This window comes from Salmo trutta, chromosome 20, assembly GCF_901001165.1.
Source record: "Salmo trutta chromosome 20, fSalTru1.1, whole genome shotgun sequence".
Lineage (NCBI taxonomy): Eukaryota > Metazoa > Chordata > Actinopteri > Salmoniformes > Salmonidae > Salmo > Salmo trutta.
In genome coordinates, this window is record NC_042976.1 from 54,293,167 (window position 1) to 54,314,243 (window position 21,077).

Sequence of the window (21,077 nt, forward strand, 5' to 3'; positions counted from 1 at the left end):
AGTGAGAAGGTTATACATACAATTAGTTTAGAGTATATTGAGTAGAACGTCATTAGATATAGTCTCAAATATGTTATCTTTTTTAAGAGCAACGGGGCTGGCAGGTAGGATTTAGTTTCTCCCTGTCTCTGGCCCACACTCCAGTATAGTAGGTGGCGGTAATGCACCATAACGTTGGTTGCTAAACGCTGATAAACTCCACCGAAGAAGAAGAAACGCGCTTCTTCTGTTTCGCTGAAAAAGAAGTTGGAGCTGTTTCACTTTACTGAAGATTTTAGCTAACTAACTATAATATCATTAGAAATGGACGGCCAGCGCTGGTTGCCACTGGAAGCCAACCCAGATGTAAGTGTACATACTTTGTATTTATCCAATTTTGCTAAACATGTCATCACAACTAGCTAGCTGCTTCATTCATTCAATCTCACATGAGTTGGCTAGCTAATTTATTCTAGCTAGCTATTGCTGGCAGGTTTGTCGAAGAAAAGCTAACGGCTTACTTTTTTTCTTTCTTTTAGGTGATGAACCAAGTGAGTAAGTCGTATCATCTTTCTAAACCCATCATGGAGGGTTAAAGTGTTGCTGTCCAAGGATATCGGAATCTCACTCGCAGATTCCATGCTAAATAATAGCGAGCTAGTTAGCTAGATGGCTAACAACACAGTATCCAGCTTGGAGGATAGCTAGCTAGCTATAACATTTAATAGCTAGCTAACTGTGGCTAGTTATCAAAAGTGGAGGTGCTGTTCAGTTTAACTATCGACCCTCTAAAAATAGCATATCCAACACGTTATGCTTGCATCAGCTGATATTTAACCCCTACTAATAGCAGCTAAGTAGCTAGCTAGACAGCATTGCCATTGATATTAGAGACAGTTGCTCTTTGTTTTAGAGAGCTGAAAGATGATTTTGATGGTGAATATGTAACTAGCAAGTTCTTAAAGCCAATAATTACTGCAGTAAACATGTACATGATGCTGACGAGCTCCATATAGAAATAGAGAACAGAAGTGAATCTGAATCCAAAGTTGGTCGAATCAAATGTGATTATTTTACCTGATTTAAATTACCAATGCTTAGGCTTCTGGTATTTGAATAAACCCTCCTCCTCACAGCTGCCGTGTCCCTTAAAGTTGATGATGTGGTTGTTACTGACAAGAAGCACATGGCTGTGCTCTTTAATCATCAGGATTCCTATTTGACTCAGCCATGCCTCATTGCCCGTCCAACATTTCCTCATCTCCCACCCCTTCTAATGCAACTAGCCCTGATGCATCTCCCTCTTTTTCCCCTGCCCCTCCACAAAGTTTCTCCCTGCAGGCAGTCACTGAGTCTGAGGTGCTAAAGGAGCTCCTTAAACTTGACCCCAAAAAACAATCTGGGTCAGATGGTTTAGACCCTTTCTTCTTAAAGGTTGCTGCCCCTATCATGCCAAGCCTATCTCTGACCTTTTAACCAGTCTCTCCTCTCAGGGGAGGTTCCCATTGCTTGGAGGCAGCCACCATGCTGTGTCCTTTATTTAAAGGGGGGAGATCAAGCTGATCCTAACTGTTATAGGCCTATTTCTATTTTGCCCTGTTTATCAAAGGTGTTGGAAAAACGTGTCAATAATCAACTGACTGACTTTCTTAATGTCTATAGTATTCTCTCTGGTATGCAATCTGGTTTCCGCTCAGGTTATCAATGTGTCACTGCAACCTTAAACATCAATGATGCCACCATTGCCCTTCATTCTAAGCAATGTTGTCCTGCTATTTTTATTGACTTGGCCAAAGCTTTTGATACGGTAGACCATTCTGTTCTTGTGGGCCGGCTAAGGAGTATTTGTGTCTCTGAGGGGTCTTTGGCCTGGTTTGCTAACTACTCTGAGAGTGCAGTGCATAAAGTCAAAACATCTGCTGTCTCAGCCACTGCCTGTCACCAAAGGTGTACCCCAAGGCTAGGAAGCTCTCTCATCCATTTATATACAGACATTACAGTCTTATACTCAGCTGGTCTCTCCCCGGAATTTGTGTTAAACGCTCTACAACAAAGCTTTCTTAATGTCCAACAAGCTTTCTCTGCCCTTAACCTTGTTCTGAACACCTCCAAAACAAAGGTCATGTGGTTTGGTAAGAAGAATGCCCCTCTCCCCACAGGTGTGATTACTACCTCTGAGGGTTTAGAGCTTGACGTAGTCACCTCATACAAGTACTTGGGAGTATGGCTAGACGGTACATTGTCCTTCTCTCAACACATATCAAAGCTGCAGGCTAAAGTTCAATCTAGACGTGGTTTCCTCTATCGTAACTGCTCTTTCATCCCAGCTGCCAAACTAACCCTGATTCGGATGACCATCCTACCCATGCTAGATTACGAAGACTATAATTTGTATATCGGCAGGTAAGGGTGCTCTCGAGCGGCTAGATGTTCTTTACCATTCGGCCATCAGATTTGCCACCAATGCCCCTTATAGAACACATCACTGCACTCTTCTGTAAAGTGGTCATCTCTGAATACCTGTCGCAAGACCCACTGGTTCATGCTTATTTATAAAACCCTCTTAGGCCTCATTCCCCCTTGTCTGAGATATCTACTGCGGCCCTCATCCTCCACATACAACACCCGTTCTGCCAGTCACAACCTTGTGAAAGGTTCCAAAAGCACACACATCCCTGGGTCGCTCGTCTTCTCAGTTTGCTGCAGTTAGCGACTGGAACGAGCTTCAACAAACACTCAAACTGGACAGTTTTATCTCAATCTCTTCATTCAAAGACTCAATCATGGACACTTACTGACAATTGTGGCTGCTTTGCTTGATGTATTGTTGTCTCTACTTCTACCTTGCCCTTTGAGCTGTTGTCTGTGCCCAATAATGTATGTAGCCTGTTTTATGCTGCTGCCATGTTGTGTTGCTACCATGTTGTCATGTTGTGTTGCTACCATGCTATGTTGTCGTCATAGGTCTCTCTTTATGTAGTGTTGTCTCGTCGTGATGTTTTGTCCTATATTTTTGTTTAATTTATTTTTAATCCCAGCCCCCATCTCCGCAGGAGGCCATTTGGTAGGCTGTCATTGTAAATAGCAATTTGTTCTTAACTGACTTGCCTAGTTAAATAAAATAAAAACAATAAGTACATTTGGTGTGCTTTGCTGAAAGGATAGTGTGGCAGCTACAATAATGATTTTTATTTATTATTTAACCTTTATTTAACTAGGCAAGTCAGTTAAGAACAAATTCTTATTTACAACGATGGCCTACCCCTGCAAAACCCTAACCTGGTCAACGCTGGGCCAATTGTGCGCCGCCCTATAGGACTACCAATCACGGCCGGTTGTGATACAGCCTGGAATCGAACCAGGGTCTGTAGTGACGCCTCTAGCACTGAGATGCAGTGCCTTAGACCGCTGCGCCACTCGGGAGCCCACATGATCACCTGCTGATTTATACATGTTCATAAAATATAAATTAGGATATCAAGTTAAAGCACTCCTGAGCTTTGCCCTGCCCATTGCATTCCTATTTTCATGCATGATGATTTAACTCCAATATTCTTCCCCAAGTTTCTGCGACAGTTGGGTTTGCTGCCGACCTGGCAGTTTGGCGATGTGTATGGGATGGACCCAGAGCTTCTGAGCATGGTGCCCAGGCCTGTGTGTGCTGTCCTGCTGCTCTTCCCTGTCACAGAGAAGGTAGGTCTGCTCCAGCTTCTCCAACCTAATGTGTGTTTGTTTGACTTAGGCTATTTAGTTAAAAGGAGTCACAGCTGGTGCCGTCTTCTATTCTATGCCAAAAAATATACTCTATTGTCCTGATTGGTCAACCTGTGTTTTCAGCGAGTGTAAAATGGTATTTTACAATTGAAAATTATTTGACAGTCAAATATACTGGTAACCGCATGTAGAGTTGTGATTTTTGCCGTTGTTTACCACAGGTGCATTATGCAATCATTTTGTAAATGTATTTATTAACATTCTAGAATTAAAATAAACATTCAGCCCTAGTAACTACAGTAGAATATAATGGAATAAAATCGATAGAAGAACACATAAGTTAGGAAAACAACATGACACACGTTTCCTCTCCTCTCCCATTTTGAAGTATGAGTCTTTCAGGCTGGAGGAGGAGGCCAAGATCAAGGCCCAGGGCCAGGATGTCTCCCCAGATGTCTACTTCATGAAGCAGACCATCGGCAACGCCTGTGGAACAATAGGCTTAATTCACGCTGTGGCCAACAACCAGGAACATCTGGAATTTGGTACGTGGCTGTCACACCCTGGATGAAGTTTCCCCTATGTACAGATCTAGGATCAGCTTCCCCAATCCCAATGAAAAACCCTACATCACAGGGCGGTGACTGTCCTTATTGAGATGGCGAGGGAGAAAATGGCATATTACTGTAGTCCATGATGGCTTTGATAAATTGAAAAAATGAGGATGTGAAAAATGTAATTGCGTTTTCGTTCAGGAAAAGTATTTCACTAATTTAATCGTAGAAAGGATTTTCCTGTAGTTTTTTTATTTTTTTATTTCACCTTTATTTAACCAGGTAGGCAAGTTGAGAACAAGTTCTCATTTACAATTGCGACCTGGCCAAGATAAAGCAAAGCAGTTCGACAACATACAAAAACACAGAGTTACACATGGAGTAAAACAACATACAATCAATGATGCAGTAGAAAAAAATAAGACTATATACAATGTGAGCAAATGATGTGAGATAAGGGAGGTAAAGGCAAAAAAATGCCATGGTGGCAAAGTAAATAAAGTATGGCAAGAAAAACACTGGAATGGTAGATTTGTAGTTTGAAGAAAGTTAAAAGTTAAAATATAAATAATATGGTGCAAAGGAGCAAAATAAATAAAATAAATAAATACAGTAGGGGAAGAGGTAGTGGCAAGATTAATTTAGTCAATAAATGATTTGCTATCCCTTTTCCTTTCTGTGCCACCAAATGTTTGCATATAGGCTACTGATAATGTTACCAGGGCCATGTTCAGTTGCAAAACATTCTCGAACATTGCAGATAGAAAATCCATGAATAGATGTTGTTCCTTATTCAACACGTCCTGCTGAACGCGCCCCAGGTTGTTAGCTATAGCTAGCTAATGAGGTAACACGACTGAATAAGGTGTGTCCTAAACAAATGGTTAACAGTCTGAGCCGTAAGTAGCCTAGTTTTAGAACGGCCCGCGATATGCTTTATGAATGCCAAATTCGGCCCGCCAATGTGCGACAAGGGAAAAAAGCACAGCTCTAGTATTATGGATCATATCATTTGAACGATCAGGGCTAGAATCAAGCCGTTTTCTCTGAGGAGAAGAGGGACACTTGGCTACGTTTGTTACAGAACCTGGCTATGAAATGCAGTGGGGAAAGTGGGACAGTTGAGCGAGACTACAAGTTCAAAGACGGCCTACTTTTCTATACTAAAAGGGAGAAAAACATAAACTGTTGTTTTTACGATTGAACTCAATGCTGCTTTTATTTCTAATTTCGTAAGGCACCTTATTTCTTAACCAGGCAAAGGGTATAGGCTGGTGGTGGACTGGTTAGCTACCGGGAAACAAGAGAGTTGCCTGTGCGATGTGTATAATCTGAGCCTGAGCGGTGCCTGTCTGCCCACACACATTGCTTGCTCACCAGCTGATGTAGTCTGTGTGTGGTGTGTCCTTTCCACTGCTGAACAGAACTGTTGCCAATATTAATTGTGCTTATCAAGGAAAAGCTCTTAATCTCTTCTGAAACTCTTGTCCAGTCCATTTAGTAGTCAGATTTTAGTCACAGATCATTTCATCTCTTCTCATTTTAGTCAACTGAAACAAATTAATTTTCTTTTGGTTATAGTTTTTTCTGGGTCTATTTAGTCAGTTATTAGTCTCGTCAATTGCCACTGAAAAGTAAGTGTTTGACAAATATTTTAGTCACTATTTCTGTTGACGAAATAAACACTGCTCAGTGATATAACTTTCTGTATGTTTCATGCTTATCTCTACTCGTCCTCCCAGAGACTGACTCTCCACTGAAGATGTTCCTGGTACAGTCCACTAAACTGAGCCCAGATAACAAGGCCACCTTCCTGGAGAAAGATGAGGTATTTCCATCAAAATCTTCATCATACAAAGATGATAGTTTATCAGATTAGTGCTAGTGGGTCAAGACTAGTGTTTAGAAACATTTTAGTGCTTAGCTTGGTAGTTACCAGGGTGTGCCTATAATAAGTGGTGGCCACGATGACAATGCACTGAGTGGATGGTGTCATTCTAGCCATGGGAAAATGATGTGATTGAAATTAAATTGGATGATGTTTTCTTCCTTTACAGAGCATCCGTGTTACACATGAATCTAGTGCACAGGAAGGACAAACCGAGGTGAGTATTAATTTTAAGGGTTTTCTAAAACAACTATTTTGAACATGGTCAAAGGCAGTAAATAAGTAACTACAGGGACACCTTTTTGAAAGAGAGTGAAATGGGGAGCTACTACCTAAACTTGTCCTTTGTAAACTCTTATTTGCGTCTTTTATTTGCCCATACTGAACATGACCCAGTTGTGCTTTTATTTTTTGTTTTATAGGCACCAAGCTTGGATGAAAAAGTGGACTTGCATTTCATTGCTTTTGTGAATGTTGGGGGACATTTATATGAACTGGGTAAGTGAAACACCCCTTTCCACTTGAAATGCTTTGCAGTAGACCTCTCAATAGCAGCAATAAGATACACAGAAATGGGTTTGGTAACACTTCTTATGAATAAACTCTTCAAAATGCCTTGTAAGCACATTTTATAATGCGTTTGTAGCGGACATGAGGGGTAATTTCCCCAAGGGATAATTTTCTTTTGGTCTAATGGTCAAGACATTGGTTTCTCCTAATGGTCAAGACAAAATGTTTCTCCTGAGGGAGACCAGGATTCAGATCCCGCCTGTGATAATGGCGCCCAACGTGGGGTGGCGTCTCGTGGAGAGGCTCATGGTCCCGTGATGAGGTAGCCCAGCCTGTGTCGTCAAAATCAGTCACCCTCAGCCCAAGGGGGAATTTCCTTCAGATCCCGTCCGTGACATGTTCATGAGCCCCATAAGTTATTAAAAACATGCTTATAATGCATTATTAAGAGGGTATTCTTAGGAAGTGTTACCATGAGTTTTCTATGCATGTGATCCACATTACAATGGGATTGTTCTGAGACTTGCCCAGTCACTACAGTGTGATATTGATCATGCGCAATAGCATTTGTTTCTCATCTTGTGTTTTCTTTCAAGATGGCCGCAAGCCTTTCCCTATTGCCCATGGGAAAACATCAGAAGTCCGCTTCCTTGAGGTAAATGACTAATCAATGCATCTCATTGTAAAGACTCAATGCAATGCTGGTTTGGTAGAGACAACCACGGCCTTGGTTGAATGAGTGGCGGCTATTCAGAAAGCGTTTCCGTGTTGATTACTGATATTTCCATATTCAGTAGGTGTACCTTACCTGCATTGTTATAATCATGGGTGGAATTGGAAAGGGAAATCACTCTGGGAACTTACTTACTTAATCCACAAGAGAGCACCACTGTATCCGCTTTGCAGCCCTCTGGGAATCGCCAGGAATTCAGATCCAAACAAATTTTTACATTTTGAAATTACTTTTACTTTGGGAACTCAGTTCCCATAATAGAACTGGGCAAGGTGTAGCATGGATATTGAGAACAGTCTAAAGCAGAAGCATAACATGTCATTACACTTCAAAGTCAGAGTGGATGGCAAGTAGGCCTACAGTAGGAATATCAATGACAATAGTCAACTCACTTCAATTGCAGCATTTGGAGTTGCATGGAAAAGAGATTTGCTGTGACTTTGTTGGGCAATGTAAACATTAACAAAGGTCTGGGGCTTGTTCAGAAGGGTGATAGATTATTTTCAGATTTAAAGCCTTGGATTTTATAAAATGTTTACATCTTTTAATTTACTTCTAGAATATTTTATCACCACACTGTGGGAATATTCATCGAATTTGCTGTAGGCAGCTGTCCTGCATGTTGACTTTCATACGCTTCAAGTGACATTGCTATGGAGTTGCAAAACTCTTCCATTTCGCTTAACAAAAATCAAGCTATGAAGTGTGAGTTGTGTGAAATTTTGATAGTCGTTAAGGAGGAAGAATGTGCCCAGGTCGTTGTTTGTCGATGTGCATTCAAAATGTTGAGCTGAAGGATGGGATCATCGCAATTCAAACTGAGATGGCACAACTGAAAAGTAGACAGAATTTTCGCAGAGAGGATGCGTGGATGCGGCCTACAAAAATACGCTCCCTTGGGTTGGGTCTGCCATTGACACAGACCAGGACATACTGAGGTTGATTTCCCAAACATGCAGTAACACAACAGTGTTTCAACCACCTCTACCCAGATGCCATCTACCCAGTGGGTGACAGTCGCCGGTTAAGGTAAAAGCCAAGGGACAGGTAGAAAAACGAGCTGTTCCTGGGCAATACATTTCAGCCACATACAGAGCTGGAATCTCCACTCCCACAGCAGGATTCGCAAGAAGGTGTCTCGTGCGCAGGCAGCGATCCCAGCGTACCAGGGACGTGTGAGTAATGAGCGACCCGCGGCTCCCAGTCTGAGATTAGTTCAAGGCACCCCTCGACTCCAAATTCCAGCAACGTTCGAAACGGGGGAGCAGCAGGAGCTTCGTCTGACAACCTTATTCTGAAAATAGGCACATTTTCTTCATTTCCCCCCCCCCCAATTTTCACTTAAAATGATATACCCGAGTCTAACTGCCTGTAGCTCAGGACCTGAAGAAATGAAGAAAGGGTCTGCTAAATGACTTAAATGTAAATGTATGCTTATTCTTGATACCATTTGAGAAACACTTTGAAGTTTGTGGAAATGTGAAATGAATGTAGGAGAATATAACACATTAGATCTGGTAAAAGATACAGGGTTTTTTTTAGCATTTTTTTAGTATTTTTTTGTACCATCTTTGAAATGCAAGAGAAAGGCCATAATGTATTATTCCAGCCCAGGCGCAATTTAGATAATTTTTTTTGCAGTGGATGTGCAAACTTTTAGACTGATCCAATGAATCTTTGCATTTCTGTTCAAAATGTTGTATCAAGACTGCCCAAATATGCCTAATTTGCTTTATTCATCCTTTTTCAAGTTCATAATTGTGCACTCTCCTCAAACAATAGCATAGTATTCTTTCACTGTAATAGCTACTGTAAATTGGACAGTGCAGTTAGATTAACAAGAATTTAATCATTCTGCCCATATCAGATATGTCTATGTTCTGGGATTTTTTGGGGTTTCTTACAACCTCATGCTAATCACATTAGCCTATATTAGCTCAACCGTCCTGGGGGGGATGGGGAAGCACAGATCCTGTAGAGGTTAAAACAACTGTCAGGGTAGAGCACATCACTTCTAAAATTAGATCATACGAATTAACACGTACTGTGCTGACTGAACACAAAACTAAAATCTGTTTTCCAACATTGTTATATAGGCTACATATGATAATAGACACAATTATTACACCTACATATTAACAAACACAATTTTAACATGATCATCACAATGTAGTACAGCACTTATTCATTAATGAATGAATGCCTGTGCGAAGTTGCTGTATATTGGCGGGAACTAGAACACGCTGTTGTACACCTCGATCCAGAGCATCCCGAACATGCTCAATGAGTGACATGTCTGGTGAATATGCAGGCCATGGAAGAACTGGGACATTTTCAGCTTCCAGGAGTTGTGTACAGATCCTTGCAGCATGGGGCTGTGCATTATCATGCTGAAACATGAGGTGATGGCGGCGGATGAATGGCACGATAATGGGCCTCAGGATCTCGTTACAGTATCTCTGCATTCAAATTGCCATTGATAAAATGCAATTGTGTTCATTGTCTATAGCTTATGCCTGCCCATACCATAACCACACCACCACCATGGCGCACTCTGTTCACAACGTTGATATCAGCAAACTGCTCGCCCACACAACGACCATCTGCCCGGTATAGTTGAAACCGGGATTCATCCGTGAAGAGCACATGTCAACATGTTTGAGGTGTTGGCAGCTCCATAATTTATTCTCATTGAGCAGTGGCAATTATAATCTTTATCCATTGCAGTTGTAATCTACTAGGAAACCAAAATGTTCCCAAACTGCAGATTGAAATGATGATGGAGAATCTTCCTGGTTTATCGACCCTGCCACTCACCATCGTACAGAATTAGTTCCCGGCTGCGACTCACAAAAGGACAGTTGGACAATTAAGATTAGAATTTTGATGACTGTGCGTATAAACTCTAGTTGTTTTTAACCTAATAGCTTGAAAAAAGAAATAGTAATGATCTCATATTTACTCGAGGCATACATCACAGCGTAGGAATAGCCTATAGTGTTTTTCATTTATTTTTGTATCTTTTTATGTATTCATTCATTTTGACAGTACGGACCAAACAGAGGTGCCTGTACTCAACACCCCTAGTTTGTGCTAATAATTAGGACCCTGGTTTTACTCGTATAATGTATCAAGGTGTGTTTGTTTTGTCTGTGTTGCAGGATGCGACAGAGGTGTGTAAGATGTTTATGGCTCGGGACCCCCAGGAGCTTCGCTTCACAGTGGTGGCCCTGTCCAAGGCATGAACACAGCACTCACCGAACAAGAGAAGAAAATACAACTGCCAATAATTCTCAAGTGCTGAATTTTGTTAGCTCATTAGCATTTTTACTGAGTAGGTTAGCATGTGGTATGATGACAAAAAATTAACTGGAAAAAAAAAAAATATATATATATATATGATTAAAGTAAGCTAAGCGTGCGAGGAATCAGTAGCCTGTTTCTAAAAATACGATTGTCAGATTAAAAGTTGTCATGCAACTGAAAGTTATTGAAGTGTGTGCCATCACTACTTCCCCATTGCCCCTTAGTACTTTGAATGATTTAGGCTGAAGTTGCTCCGAGACACTGTCCTTGGGTCAGTTTTACATTTTCCAACTAATGGTTAAGGTTAGGATTGGGTAAGGTGATCCTAAATCTGTACCTAGGGAAAACTTCACCCAGATCACTTACAACTCTGCTGTATTACTGTAGCGGTAATTGAGCTTTCAGTTGGACTGTTCTGACCATGCACTAAAGTATACAGGCCATTAGGCAAGATCTCCAAACTCCTGTAACCTTTCAAAGATGATACTGACAGGTGTGGTAAGGTGTATGCAAAAACTCAATTGTCACAGGATGTTTTTATATTCCTGTGTAGAAATTAGAAATACACAAAAGCGTCAGTTTCATTGACTTGCAATATATTGAACTATATATTTAAAGGCCCAATGCAGATGTTTAAAAAAAACTAAAAAAACTCTAAACCATTTCTCTGTAACAATTAAGTACCCATACTTAATTTTCAATTAAAATGATAAAAAAAAGAAACCGAAATTGGGGAAGGGAAAACTGAAAACAAGCTGTTATTGGCTGAGAGGTTTGGAACTGTTTTTTTTCTTATTGGTCTATTAACTAATTTACCTCCTGGTGATATCACCAGGCAGAACAAAACTCCATCCCACCACAACCGGCTGAAATTTCAGGTCTTTTCAAACAGCTCTTACACTAAAAGGGCATTATCAATTTCACAGCACTATTCCAACCTCATTGTGTGGAAATGTATATAAAACAGGAAAATCAGTTTTGACTGCAATGGGCCTTTTAAGTATGTTTGATTATTGATTGACATGGGGAGTAGTTAAACAACATGATATAGCTTCTACCACGGTGCCTACCTTTTGTAAAAACTGGCAAATTAAAATACCAAAATGATTGAAATCCTACTTTGTGATTTCACTCGCACACACCCTATCTATCATGTAGCCAAATGACTAAGAGTAAATATTTTACCTTTGTTTTCATAATGAAAACAAGACAATATGACTATACATATTTAATATAATGAAAACAACAAACCTCTTCTTTCTTAGTCACTTGGATACATGCAATATATGCCTTGTTTGTTAGAATGTCACATTTAAAAAAATGTTTTGGGGGGGTACAGTTTTTATTTGCTTTTGGGGGGGGTTACAGGTACAATATTTAAATTCATATTTGATATTCCGTTATATTTGACTGGGCTGCCACTCAGAAGAAGAAAAAACATTACAAAAGGTAAATAGCTACAAACTTTTGATAATATTTTTACGTTTAGGTAGTAATTCTGTATATACAGTGCATTTGGAAAGTGTTCAGACCTCTTAAATGATTACACATTTTATGTTACAGCCTTATTCTAGAATTGATATTTTTTTCCTAATCAATCTCCCCACAATACCCCATAATGACAAAAACAGGTTTTTAGACATTTTTGCGAATTTATAAAAAATAAAACTGAAATATCACATTTATGTAAGTATTCAGACCCTTCACTTAGTACTTTGTTGAAGCACCTTTGGCAGTGATTACAGCCTTGAGTCTTCTTGGGTATGAGGCTACAAGCTTGGTGAGCTTCTCCCATTCTTCTCTGCAGATCCTCTCAAGCTCTGTCAGTTTGGTTGGGGATCGTCGCTGCACAGATATTTTTAGGTCTCCAGAGATGTTCGATCGGGTTCAAGTCTGGGTTCTGGCTGGGCCTCTCAAGGACATTCAGAGACTTGTGCCAAAGCCACTCCTGCGTTGTCTTGGCTGTGTGCTTAGGGTCGTTGTCCTGTTGGAAGGTGAACGTTCGCCCCAGTCTGAAGTCCTGAGCGCTCTGGAGCAGGTTTTCATTGAGGATCTCTCTGTAGTTTGCTCCGTTCATTTTTCCCTCGATCCTGACTAGTCTCCCAGTCCCTGCTGTTGAAAAAACATCCCCACAGCATGATGCTGCCACCATGCTTCACCGTAAGGATGGTGCCAGGTTTCCTCCAGACCTGACTCTTGGCATTCAGGCCAAATAATTCAATAGTGGTTTCATCAGACCAGAGAATCTTGTTTCTCACAGAGTCCTTCTTTAGGTGCCTTTTGGCAAACTCCAAGTGGGCTGTCATGTGCCTTTTACTGAGGAGTGGCTTCCATCTGGCCACTCTACCATAAAGGCCTGATTGGTGGAGTGCTGCAGAGATGGTTGTCTTTCTGGAAGGTTCTTTCATCTCCACAGAGGAACTCTGGAGCTCTGTCAGATTGACCATTGGGTTCTTGGTCACCTCCCTGACCAAGGCCCTCCTCCCCCAATTGCTCAGTTTGGCTGGCCAACTCTAGGAAGAGTCTTGGTGGTTCCAAACTTCTTCCACTTAAGAAGGATGGAGGCCACTTTGTTCTTGGGGACCTTCAGTGCTGTAGACCTGTTTTGGTACCCTTCCCCAGATCTGTGCCTCGACACAATCCTGTCTTGGAGCTCTGTGGACAATTCCTTCGACCTCATGGCTTGTTTTTTTCTCTGACATGCACTGTCAACTGTGGGACCGTATATAGACAGGTGTATTTCTTTCCAAATCATGTCCAATCAATTGGTAAGCACAGGTGTACTCCAAGTTGTAAAAACATCTCAAGTATGATTGACGGAAACAGGATGCACATGAGCAACCCAGGGATGTGTGTGCTTTGGGGACCTTTAACAAAATGTGATTGGCAGAACGGGTGTTGTGTGTCGAGGATAAGGGCTGCAGTAGGTATCTCAGATAGGGGGGCCTAAGAGGGTTTTCTAAATAAGCATCAACAAGTGGGTCTTGCGACGGGTTTACAGAGGAGTATAGAGTGAGTGCAGTGATGTGTCCTATAAGGAGCATTTGTGGCAAATCTGATGGCTGAATGCTAAAGAATATCTAGCCGCTGAGATGAAAGAGGAGCGATCACGATAGAGGAAACCAAGTCTAGATTGAACCTTAGCCTGCAGCTGTGATATGTGTACTGTCTAGCCATACTCCCAAGTACTTGGATCAAGCTCTAAATCCTCAGAGGTAGTAATCACACCGGTGGGGAGAGGGGCATTCTTCTTACCAAACCACATGACCTTTGTTTTGGAGGTGTTCAGAACAAGGTTAAGGGCTGAGAAAGCTTGTTGGACACTAAGAAAGCTTTTTTGTAGAGCGTTTAACACAAAATCCTGGGAGGGGCCAGCTGAGTATAAGACTGTATCATCTGCATATAAATGGATGAGAGCTTCCTACTGCCTGAGCTATATTGTTGATGTAAATTGAGAAGAGCGTGGGGCCTAGGTTTGAGCCTTGCGGTACTCCCTTGGTGACAGGCAGTGGCTGAGACAGCAGATGTTTTGACTTTATACACTGCACTCTTTGAGAGTAGTAGTTAGCAAACCAGGCCAAAGACCCCTCAGAGACACAAATACTCCTTAGCCGGCCCACAAGAATAGAATGGTCTATCGTATCAAAAGCTTTTGCCAAGTCCAAAATAGCAGCACAACATTGCTTAGAATCAAGGGCAATGGTGACATCATTGAGGACCTTTAAGGTTGCAGTGACACATCCATAACCTGAGCGGAAACCAGATTGCATACCAGAGAGAATACTATAGATATCAAGAAAGCCAGTCAGTTGATTATTGAGAAGTTTTTCCAACACTTTTGATAAACAGGACAAAATAGAAAAAGGCCTTTAACAGTTATGATCAGCTTGATCTCCCCCTTTAAATAAATGATTCACCGTGGCTGCCTCCAAGCAATGGGAACGTCCCCAGAGAGGAGAGACCGGTTAAAAAGGTCAGAGATAGGCTTGGTGATGATAGGGGCAGCAACCTTTAAGAAGAAAGGATCTAAACCATCTGACCATGATGGTTTTTTGGGGGTCAAGTTTAAGAAGCTCCTTTAGTACCTCACTCAGTGACCACCTGCAGGGAGAAACTTTGTGGAGGGGCAGGGGAAAAAGAGGGAGATGCATCAGGGCTAGTTGCATTAGAAGGGGTGGGAGATGAGGAAATGTTGGACGGGCAATGAGGCATGGCTGAGTCAAATAGGAATCCTGATGATTAAAGAGCTCAGCAATGTGCTCCTTCTCAGTAACAACCACATCATCAACATTAAGGGACATGAGCAGCTGTGAGGAGGAGGGTTTATTCTCCAGGTCTTAAACCATTTACCAGAACTTCTTGGGGTTAGACCCACAGAGAGAGAACTACTCCTTAAAGTAACTAACTTTGGCCTTCCGGATAGCCTGAGTGCACTTATTTCTCATTTGCCTGAACAAGAGCCAGTAAGCCTAAGTATGCGTGTGCCAAACCTTTTGCCAACTGAAATTCTTGAGGTGGAGTAACTCTGCAAGATCACGGTCGAACCTGTTTTTAATTCTCATTGTTAACAATACCATTGAAAATATCAAGCGTCTTCGACAGTGGGGATCTGATTTTGAACCAATTTACAGACGCCATGAAGGAAGGCTTGCTCATTAAAGTTTTTTTAGTCAGCGTCTATGACAAATCAGGACAGGTCGTTTCACTGAGCAGCCATTACGAACACAGGCTGAAAACAGTGATCACTAAGGTCATTACAGAAAACACCAGACTGATACCTGTCAGGATTATTTGTGAGGATAACATTAAGGACTTTTATTACTGTAAGCGAAAGTTATTAAAAAATATATGGATAAAAAAATATATAGTTTTTGTTATGAAAACAATTAGAATTGAAACATATTGAAAATGATTTTGAAAGCATTCAGTTGATATTTGCATCCAATCTTAAAGTTTATTTGGTCAAACATATTTTCACTCTCAGTTCTTGTCCTTTCCCTTGAGATGACCATTTCCCCCCCCACGTTCAAGTAATCTTTTCTCTCCACTGAGTTTTGGTACTCTGCTGACATGGAGGGGTTAGGGGGAATGGGCGTGTCCATGGAGCCACAACCTTGGAGTGACAAGAAACACTTGGTGAATCCCAAACCACCTCATCACCCTTACCAACTCACTCAGAAGGCCCTCTGTGTCACATGTTGCTGACGAAACTCTAAAGGGCATGGGCGGATTGCCCGTCTGGCAATTCTCGCAAATTACATCTTTTATAAGGGTGGGCAGGTCGAAATTGACAAAAATATAAGTGCCTTCAGAAAGTAATTCTCACCCCTTGACTTTTTCCACATTTTGTTGTGTTACAGCCTGAATTTAAAATGGATTACATTGAGATTGTTTGTCACTGGCCTACACACAATACCCCATAATTTCAAAGTGGAATTGATGTTTTTCAAAATGTTTACTAATTAATAAAAAATGAAAGGTGAAATGTCTTGAGTCAAAATCAAATCACATTTTATTGGTCACGTACACATATTTAGCACATCAAATCAAATGTATTTATATAGCCCTTCTTACATCAGCTGATATCTCAAAGTGCTGTACAGAAACCCAGCCTAAAACCCCAAACAGCAAGTAATGCAGGTGTAGAAGCACGGTGGCTAGGAAAAACTCCCTAGAAAGGCCAGAACCTAGGAAGAAACCTAGAGAGGAATCAGGCTATGAGGGGTGGCCAGTCCTCTTCTGGCTGTGCTGGGTGGAGATTATAACAGAACATGGCCAAGATGTTCATATGTTCATAGATGACCAGCAGGGTCAAATAATAATAATCACAGTGGATAATAATCGAGGGTGGAACAGGTCAGCACCTCAGGTGCACATGTTATTGCGGGTGTAGCGAAATGCTTGTGTTCCTAGCTCCAACAGTGCAGTAATATCTAACAATTCAAAAAAATACACAAATCTAAAAGTAAAAGAATGGAATTAAGAAATATATAAATATTAGTACAAAAAAAATGCATGAAATGAAATGTATGCATTCACTACTGTAAGTCGCTCTGGATAAAAGCGTCTGCTAAATGACAAATGTAAATGTAAAAATGTAGGACGAGCAATGTCGGAGTGGCATTGACAGAAATACAGTAGAATACACTATGAAATGAGTAAAGCCCATATGCCACTGGTTAAGAGAAAATGTAATTGTTTTGTGGCAGAACAATATGAAGTTCAATGTGTTGTTGTTGTTGTCTTGGTCAGTTTAGCTCAGCAAATGCCACCCTCTTCAATCTGCCGCCATAGGCAGCCGCATAATCCTGCCTAATGAGCGGGCCTGCCTTGCCTGTATTAGAGGACCGATATAGCCCTCTGCAGGCCTGGACATTTTTTTCTCACAAAAGTAGTGCACTTGGCCTTTACTACTCCTGTATTAGTGGAACAATACAGCAGTCTGTGGCACAGGGAGAAATGTTTTTATCCCAAATTTGCAGCACCGCCACCCCTAAGCGAACCCCACTTTTACATCGGCACATAGAGTATTTTTTTCTATAAGCCAACATGTAATTCATATGCAGTGTATTGCATTGCAGTGAATGGAGTGGGTGGAGTAAGGAGTTACCAGTACTCTGTATTTAACTTGTTGCCCACCACACCTAGACCAATTTAAGTTTTGTAGACTCTAGTAATTCCAATTACATACTATATATATGTATTTTATCAAAAGTGCCTACAACAATATATTTCAACATAACAGCATTGGTGTGAAGTTAAAAAAAAATGCTGGTATAAATAATACAATATTTAAAATAAAAGTATGTCAAATTATCTTTTTTTGTGGTTGCAATGATGTGAAAACCATTGTAGTGTACTAGTGTAGGTGCAAAAAAAAAATCTATATTCCCAAACTTTAGCATGTCTTTATCTCAAATCTGCGACAGTACTGCCAGCATAACATCTTTATCCCTCATTAATTATAGAACGTTCATATTTCAAGATTCCCGAAAGGACAGTCTCTTTGGCAAAGGACAGGAATGGCAAGGAGTGGAATGTTGTAGTTGAACAGAGACAGCAACCAGGCCAGCCAAGGTCAAATTTGCTCTCAAAGTTCTAATTCAAGACTGATAGTTAAATTTAGCTGACAGTCTCGTACCTACATCTTAGGAGGAACGACTACTGTCCAAAAAAAGCACCGCTAATAAAGTATGGTAGGCATACGATGGCTCAAGTGAGAGGCTAAAGTAATCAACTGCTCCGCCAGGTGGCGTGATAGATCCAGTCGAGAAAAGTGCACGTCAAAGGTGGTGCTGTTGCTTCGGAGAGTGGAGGAAGAGAAACATCCTGACGCTCAAGAGGCAGTTTCGGTCGGATGGTACATTTACAGTTCTTTCTATACCTTCAGATAGCCCACTAGGGCCGAACAATCTAGGGAATAATCTGGCGGGTGTGTAGTCGAGACCGAACAGGTAGGTCAAAATAAACTTTGGGCGCGTTCGTAAATTCACTTTGGCTATCTATTCCGAATGTGGCAGAGCGCAGAATAACTGATGCATTTACGAACGCTCAACAGCGGTTGAATATGGCCGGTGCCAGTAAACGTCGGCAAAAAAAACGTAATTAAATTGTCGCCAGCAGGACAGTTACATTCACCAACGCACTGGATAACATGAAAACAGCCTAACCAGCTCTCCTTGGGCGAGTAAAACGGTCAGATTGAGGTGTTATCTCATTTGTGTCTGGGAGTAACTTGCCAGTTAGCTTGGGTGCTTGACTGCCGTTGGGATCAACCTCTACTCCTCGGCCAGAGCGTCTGGACTTGCTCTGAATTTACGAACACACCCGTTGTTGCGTTCTCCCAGGGTAGTATCAATAGCAAGATGAACAATGTCAAGTTTCACTTAAGATTGACTAACCTAAATGTTACATGTGTAGATTTGTGGTGCGCCAAGTATCTAAACTTCTCAACTCCAGAAATCATCGTGGAGTTGAGGTAAGCCTAAAGTTACTTGGCAATGGTGTAGAGCAGATGGAGAAAAGATGCTCAACTGTTGTGCAAAGGGATGCTTGTTTGAACATATCCAAAGGATACATTTATTTTGACTGGTTTAAATCATGCCAATAGAATATAGTACAGTATGAATGCTATTTTTTATTGTAGTTTTATCTTTTCCGTTGCACCTGTTAACTTGGCATCCCACTGGGCCACACATCAGTTCAATGTCTAGTTTTGATTTACATTTGGTTGAGTTGTCAACTAAGGTGAAATCAAAAAAAATGGGACCATGTTATTTGATTTAGGTTAAAAGTCAGGTGAAAAAATATTACTTTTTTCAAATCCAATCAGTTTTTCCACTTGATTCAACATCATCACATTGCATGTTTTGGTTGAAATGATGTGGAAACAATGTTGAATGAATTTGTTTTTGCCCAGTTGGATAATAGCCTAAACAATTGTTTTTTAGGCTATTTCTTTGTTGTACAAACTAGAGGACATCTAGCTGTCACATGACATTATTGATTTAATTGATCAGATCTTAGTCGGAGCTTGGAACTGTTCGATGGAGTGGCGAGAGCAATCATCCATCAGCTGCGATTCTGCCTTCTTGGAGGCACAGATATGGGTGGAGGTAAGAAGAACCACAAAAATATTTAACTGTAAACTTTGTAGCCTACCTCTGTCTAGTTCTATTGAAAATCTAATGCACTAATTCAAAGTTCCCCAAACTTGGTCCTGGGTCCCCCCATGGGTGCAAGTTTTTAGTTTTTTTGACCTAGCGCTACACAGCTGATTCAAATAATCAAAGCTTGATGATGAGCTGGTTATTGGAATCAGCTGTGAAGTGCTAGGACAAAAAACAAGAGGCCCCAGGACCACGTTTGGGAAATCCTGCACTAATGGAGCAAAAGTCCCAAAAAGGTATGTGTGTTTAAAAGGTAGGCCTAATTTAGACTTCATTGCGGGCAGAGTTATCCAACTGAGAGCCTTGCGGATTCACTTGTGCCAGCTCATTCCCAAAATTATGAAATGTGTACATAGTAGCCTACTCATACTTGCGTTTACACAGGCAGCCCAATTTTGATATTTCTCCACTAATTGGTCTTTGACCAGTCAGATCAGCTATTTTGCCAATAATTGGGCTAAAGATCAGTATGGGTCTGCCTGTGTAAACGCAGCCATAGAGGCTGTGTCTACACTTGACACTTACATGCCACTTCTGCTACCAGAATAAGATGCATTGAAAAGACCGGTCTAGATATGCAAAAGTCGCATTGTGATCAGATTGTGTTCAAATCTGGCTGACCACATCAAGAGTGTGTGAATTTCTCCTCAGGCTGGAAGCAATCAGGCTACCGAAAGCGCATCATTTGGCGACGTCATCAGCACTCCACCCACAAGTCTCCAGAAAATGTGTCGGAGCAAGAGGCATCTTTTTTCATTAAACGTTCCTTGTGTGTGAGGAAAGTGTTTGCTGGCTTCATAAATGCTAGCCAGCTAGCTTATTAGGATTTTTTTTTGGGGGGGGGGGGGGGGGGGGGCTAGAGTTAAGTGAACCACTTTGCAAAGCTTGCAGGCTAGTTATAGAGTTTAGCTGGCTAGTTAGCTACAGTAGTTGGCTACTGCCATCAAGTTGTTGTTGTGTTATCATATTTGGCCTGTTCCACCGTTTGCAGAATGCATACAGGCATTTGATTATAGTGCGGGAAAAGGGAATAGGGACACAATGTGGGCAAGGTAGACACATTTAAATGTAGGTGTAGACGCATGACGTGTTCAGAATTTCATGATCATAATCAAAAGCTGCATAAACTGTCAAGTGTAGACACGGCAAGAGACTCATTAGCCTATACCAGTGGTTCTCAACTGGTTTTGCCTGGGGACCCAAAATTGACATGGACAATTGAGTCACGACCCAATATTATGGACTGTTGATGAATACATTTTGTGATGTTGTATTGCAGCTGCCTTTTTGGGCAGGCTGCAATAGACTGTCTAAATGGGTTACCATTATGGTATTAAAGAAAGTCATTAAACGGCCATATTACTGAGAACATGTATAATAAATTCAAGAGAATAAGCCATTTTAATTAGGAGACCAGTTCAGGAGTGGGGTGTAATACATTATCAGACTCAGAACATAACATCAAGACCAGGCCAATAATGTTAATTAACAGTAACACACACCAGTCCAATAATGTTAATGAACAGTAACACACACCAGTCCAATAATGTTAACAGGAACACACACCAGTCTAATAATGTTAATGAACAGGGACACACACCAGTCCAATAATGTTAACAGGAACACACACCAGTCCTGTAATGTTAAAAGGAACACACACCAGTCCAATAATGTTAATGAACAGGAACACACGCCAGTCCTATAATGTTAACAGGAATACACAC

At 41.1% G+C, this 21,077-nt stretch overlaps 2 protein-coding genes across 3 annotated transcripts in view; both read left to right on the forward strand.

Moving 5' to 3' along the window:
• The first annotated feature begins 205 nt into the window (after positions 1–205).
• uchl3 (ubiquitin carboxyl-terminal esterase L3 (ubiquitin thiolesterase)) lies at positions 206–11,797 on the forward strand. The gene is made up of 9 exons (XM_029703683.1): positions 206–345; positions 519–530; positions 3,544–3,672; positions 4,082–4,238; positions 5,990–6,075; positions 6,305–6,352; positions 6,558–6,633; positions 7,242–7,300; positions 10,540–11,797. The coding sequence occupies exons 1-9, from the start codon at positions 304–306 to the stop codon at positions 10,621–10,623; spliced, it is 693 nt and encodes a 230-aa protein (XP_029559543.1). The 5' UTR covers positions 206–303; the 3' UTR covers positions 10,624–11,797.
• A 6,152-nt stretch (positions 11,798–17,949) lies between these two features.
• LOC115156247 (LIM domain only protein 7-like) overlaps positions 17,950–21,077 on the forward strand; it is a 42,045-nt gene continuing 38,917 nt past the window's right edge. Inside the window, exons 1-3 of one of the 2 annotated variants that reach the window (XR_003868215.1) lie at positions 17,950–18,138; positions 19,204–19,299; positions 20,005–20,135. Coding sequence is in view for 1 of the 2 variants with exons in the window: in XM_029703689.1 (XP_029559549.1) it covers positions 19,290–19,299 (10 nt within the window). In the remaining variant the exon portion in view is untranslated. Of the gene's footprint in view, positions 18,139–19,203; positions 19,300–20,004; positions 20,136–21,077 lie in introns of those variants that run through there. The other variant, XM_029703689.1, reaches the window with a different exon arrangement.

Coding starts and splice junctions, on each gene's coding strand:
- uchl3 (XM_029703683.1), top strand. CDS start 304: ATGGACGGCCAGCGCTGGTTGCCACTGGAAGCCAACCCAGAT. Junction 3,673..4,081: donor TCTTCCCTGTCACAGAGAAG/GTAGGTCTGCTC, acceptor CCCATTTTGAAG/TATGAGTCTTTCAGGCTGGA. Junction 6,353..6,557: donor CACAGGAAGGACAAACCGAG/GTGAGTATTAAT, acceptor TTTGTTTTATAG/GCACCAAGCTTGGATGAAAA.